At 37.3% G+C, this 4,939-nt stretch overlaps 1 protein-coding gene across 1 annotated transcript; it reads left to right on the forward strand.

Moving 5' to 3' along the window:
* Positions 1-1,085: 1,085 nt before the first annotated feature.
* On the forward strand, positions 1,086-4,625 carry LOC143591427 (TMV resistance protein N-like). The gene is made up of 5 exons (XM_077071633.1): positions 1,086-1,576; positions 1,739-2,843; positions 2,931-3,221; positions 3,320-4,471; positions 4,590-4,625. The coding sequence occupies exons 1-4, from the start codon at positions 1,086-1,088 to the stop codon at positions 4,385-4,387; spliced, it is 2,955 nt and encodes a 984-aa protein (XP_076927748.1). The 3' UTR covers positions 4,388-4,471; positions 4,590-4,625.
* Positions 4,626-4,939: the final 314 nt, after the last annotated feature.

The raw sequence follows: 4,939 nt of genomic DNA on the forward strand, positions 1-4,939 counted from the left end.
TTTTTAACGAGGACAATGAATAAAACATTTTAGTTTTTTTTACTTTTTTGTTTTTGATTTGTGTTTTAAGTTATGAATTTATTATTATTATTTTTAAACATTTTTTGAGAGGCTTTTGATCTTACTAAAAAACCCCTAATAATTAAAAAAAAATAGTAAAATCATAACACAAAATCTAAATGAAAAACAAAAAAATTAAAAAAAAAACTAAAATGTTTCCGCCGTTATCCTCGTTCAAAAGAAAACCCAAAACCCGTTCCGACCCAAACCAAAACAACCATTTGTTTAATTAACCCGTTCTAACCAAACCAATTCCGGCCCATGATCTGCTCGACCCAATCCAACCCATTTGCCACCTCTACCTGAAGGTGGTGGGTTTGGCTAGAGATGCGGTGATATTTGTGGTGATAGATTACAATTTATTTGTCAACGAGCATATTAAGAATTGAATTGGATTTCAAATCTTTCCAATTCCAATTTCTATTGAAAAATTCATATTCCAAATCCAAATCTTTCCGATTCCAAACTATATGTCTAAAAAAAAAAAACTATATGCAATTTCCAATTCCAATTCCAATTCCAATTCCAATCTATTATTATGTGAAGTGAAACCGGCTTTACGGTTGTAGGAGGGACCGTCTACAATACTTTGGGGAGATATGGGTGGCTCAATGAAGAAAGACTAAGATCTTTGTGATTTTCAGTTCGATCCTGAGGGCATCCGGGTTTTACCACCAGTGGGTTTTCCCCGGAATTGGAGATAACTTGGAGGCGCTTAAGGGCTCTGTACGGCCGGGTTGGCCCAGCTAGCGGTGGTCTTTTGCCATTGGGTCACCCCGTACAGAGTACTTAGACATTCTATGTTTGTTGGCCGTTAAAAAGATATATATATATATATATAAAAGGAGGGACCGTCTATGTCATTTCGAAAAACCAAGTGAGGGATCTTGTCTTATCTACCCGTTGACTAAATTTGGTCTTTCCTTTCTCCACGCCATTGAAATTGAAATTTGTTTTACCAAACTCATCATCTCTTCTTCCGATTTCGTTTGCAATCCTAAAATTTCTTCATTCATCACGTTTCAATGGCTTCTAGTTCATCTTCGCCAGTTCAAAAGCGGTTCAAGTATGATGTCTTTGTGAGCTTCCGGGGTGACGACACCCGCAAGACCTTTGTTGATCATCTCTATCATGCTCTTGATCATAGAGGCATTATAACTTATAAAGATGATGAAAGTTACAAAGATTATGAAAGTCTCCCGAAACGGAGAAAGATCGGTGATGAACTCATGGAATCCATCGAAAACTCCAAGTTTCACATCATTGTTTTCTCCAAGAACTACGCATCTTCATCGTGGTGCTTAGACGAGCTCGTAAAGATCATGGAGAGCCAGAAAACGATGGAGCACACGGCCATCCCTGTCTTCTATGATGTCGAACCCACCGAAGTCCGCTACCAAAGTGGAGCGGTTGGAGAAGCCTTGGCAAAAGTTGGAAACCAAGGGGCTGTTTGGAGATGGAGCGAAGCTCTGAAAGAAGCAGCCTCTCTGGCTGGGTGGGAGTTGAACAACACTAGGTAATCTCTTCATGTTTCGCTGTCAAGTTAGGAGTAAAAAAAGTATTGCATATATGCTTTTGCTTCATATATAACTAACTGTATGCTACAAATTTGAAATCAAAATTTTCAAGTTTGCTATGTATTATTGAATATTCATGTCGAATCTTCTTTAAAACACAGGCTTGAAGCGAAGGTTGTCAATAATATTGCTGAATACATTTCACTAAAGCCGTACTTCAATAAGTCTAGCGTTGATGGGAATTTAATAGGCATGGAGACCCGTCTAAAGGATATGGATTTAAGTTTAGAAGTTGGTCTTGATGATGTCCGCATGATAGGGATCACGGGGATAGGGGGTGGTGGGAAGACCACTTTGTCAAGAGCTGTTTTTGATCATGTATCCAATTATTTCGAAGGTTTTTGCTTTGTTGAGAATATCCGAGAAGTTTCAAAAGGCTCTGTATCTGGTTTGAGGGGACTGCAAAAACAGGTCCTTTCTGATGTGTTAAATGATCAAAGCATTGATGTAAAAAATGTTTTTGATGGGAAAAATAAGATGAAAAGGATGATGCCTAGTAGAAAGGCTCTTGTTGTACTAGATGATGTGGATGATATATACCAGCTTGAGGCGTTAGTAGGTGAACTTACTTGGTTTAAGCCAGGAAGTAGAATCATCATCACAACAAGAGATCGGCAGGTGCTCGTAGCACATGGAGTGAGCATTATTCATGATGTTAATTTGTTATCAGAAGAGGAAGCAATTTGCCTCTTTAGTAGGTATGCATTTGGAGGAGAGATTTCAATTAAAGGGTATGAAAAGCTATCAAGAAAAGTTGTACATTATGCTGCTGGTCTTCCCTTTACAATTAAAGTTTTGGGTTCACATCTTTGTGATAGAAGTGAGCTTGAATGGATAGATGCCATTAATCGACTAAAAGATATTCCGTTGAAAGAAACTCTAGTAAAATTGGAATTAAGCTATAATAGTCTGGAGGATGATGAGAAAGAAATATTCCTAGACGTTGTATGCATACTGAAAGGTAAAACGAAAGACAAAGCTATTAGAATACTTGAAAGCTGTGGATTTCATGCTCAAATTGGTTTAAGAGTTCTTGAGCAGAAATCTTTGATAACTTTTTCTAAGTATGGAGATTATTTGGGCTTCCATGACCATATAGAAGAAATGGGCAGGAATATTGTTCACCGTTTGCACCCTCATGAGCCTAACAAACATACCAGATTATGGATTAAAGAAGAAATTGAAGACATATTAGGTAATGAGTCGGTAAGGTTCAGGTTTATTTTTAAGGTGGAAATGTAGAACATTTTAATTTGTTATCACAAAAGTTTCATGTGAGCTATTTATTTACAGGGTACTGAAGCAACAAGAAGTATAAAACTGGAATATTCGGATCTCCATCCACTAATTATTATGAGAGGTCTTAGAAAGATGAAGAATCTTCGATTTCTTTATGTGGATGATGAATGTCGCGAATGGAAAATTGATCAAGTTGGTGAATACTTACCAAATACTTTACAATCTCTACATTGGCCTCAATATCCTTTTTACTGTTTACCTAAATCATTTCAAGCAAAAAAGCTGGTTAACCTTGAAATGGTTGGGAGCAATATTTCTCAAATATGGGAAGGGGGAGAAAGGAAGGTAGAATTTTGGTTGGCTGACTTATATGCATAATGCTTGTTCAAGTTATATTTTTTCATTATGCTAGTATTTATCTATATTATTTCTTCTTATGATAGGTTTTTAATAAGCTCGGATTCCTTGACCTCAGATGGTCAAAGTTGGAAACCTTTGACCTTGGGATAACCCCACATCTCGAAACATTAGACCTTGATGGATGTAAGAACTTTCTAGAACTCAACATGCTCTATGAATGTCCAAATCTCAAATTGATCAACCTGAGTGGTTCTAAGTTGAGTAGCCTTAACCTTGGGTTGACTCCATATCTTGAGAGGTTATATCTTGAAGAATGTAATGACTTTGTAGAACTCCAGTTGCCTATTGAATGTCCAAACCTCAAATTCCTCAATCTCAGTGGTTCTAAGGTGAGTAACCTTAGCCTTAGGCTAACTCCAAATCTTGAGATGTTAGATCTTAGAGGATGTGATAACTTTGTAGAACTCTGTATGCCGGTTAAATGTCCAAAACTCAATTTCCTCAACCTCAATGGTTCCAATGTTAGTATCCTTAACCTTTGGATGACTCCAAATCTTGAGATGTTAGATCTTGGAGGATGTATGGACTTCGTAGAACTCCACTTGCCCGTTAAACTTCCATATCTCAAATTCCTCCACCTTGGTGGTTCTAAGTTGAGCAACCTTAAGCTTGGGCTGACTACACTTCTTGAGAAATTAGAAAGTCTAGAGAAGCTAACTTTATCAATTGAAGACATTGAGCGCCTTCCAGATAGCATTTGTATGCTGAAACGGTTGAAATATCTTGAACTTAAATCTTGTCGGCGTCTCAAGAAGTTGCCCAAAAATATAGGCAGATTAGAGTGTTTGGAGGAGTTGAACCTAACGGATTGTATACTCTTACGAGATATACCGAACAGCTTCTGTAAGATGAAAAGTTTAAAGTTCCTGCATCTCCCTTATTGTACTCAAGTTGAGAGATTGCCAGAGGAACTAGGAAGTTTAGAATGTTTGACTGAGTTAAATATAGTAGGTACAGGCATAGATAGTCTTCCACACAGCATTTTTAAACTGAAAGGCCTACGTGTTATTGGGTCTAGGTGGCAGCTTGAGTCATATGGTCTTATATCCCTGAAAGAAATCTCAACATACACGGCCTCCTGCTACATATAGCTGTGAATAGCATAGGCACGGCGCGCACACATGAACAGCCACTATGTAGTCAAAGATGATGTGGAAGAGCTGGTTCACAAACAAGTATTGTCATAGGTATTCTAATTATCGTCTTACGTTTATTTGAACTTTTAAGTGGCTGTAGCCATTAAACTGTCCCTAGTCAAGCGTAACTTAACTCTGTGATTTGATTTTCTTCCAGGAAATTGATGTTGAAGCACAAGGATTTGTCATTGTTTAAGCTCTAATAAGTTCAGGTGATTTCATCAAGTCCCCTATTATTGTTTTCCACGAATCCGTTGAGTTTTTGTAATTTCAAGGTATGTTTTCTCTTAAAAATGAAAATGCAATGTTTAAACATTTGATTTAAAAAGGCTTTAATTATTCAAGTCTGAGATCTTTTGTACCAATATACACAAATGTTCATAGTTTGTGTGTTGGTTGCATGTTATTCTCATGAGAAAATGGTTCCAAGCAAGGAGCTTGCTTCAGTCTGGCCAAGGGAGGTTTGGAAAAATGGGTTACCAAATGAGACTCGAACCTAACGTAATA

Source organism: Bidens hawaiensis, unplaced genomic scaffold (genome assembly GCF_021521415.1).
Source record: "Bidens hawaiensis isolate Kalapana, Puna unplaced genomic scaffold, B.hawaiensis_p1.1 tig00039630_1, whole genome shotgun sequence".
NCBI classification, from domain to species: domain Eukaryota; kingdom Viridiplantae; phylum Streptophyta; class Magnoliopsida; order Asterales; family Asteraceae; genus Bidens; species Bidens hawaiensis.

Excerpts from the sequence above, each read along its gene's own strand:
- LOC143591427 (XM_077071633.1), top strand. The coding sequence starts at position 1,086 with ATGGCTTCTAGTTCATCTTCGCCAGTTCAAAAGCGGTTCAAGTATGAT. Across the intron at positions 2,844-2,930 it reads ACATATTAGGTAATGAGTCG|GGTACTGAAGCAACAAGAAG; the intron begins GTAAGGTTCAGG and ends ATTTATTTACAG. Across the intron at positions 3,222-3,319 it reads GGGAAGGGGGAGAAAGGAAG|GTTTTTAATAAGCTCGGATT; the intron begins GTAGAATTTTGG and ends TTCTTATGATAG.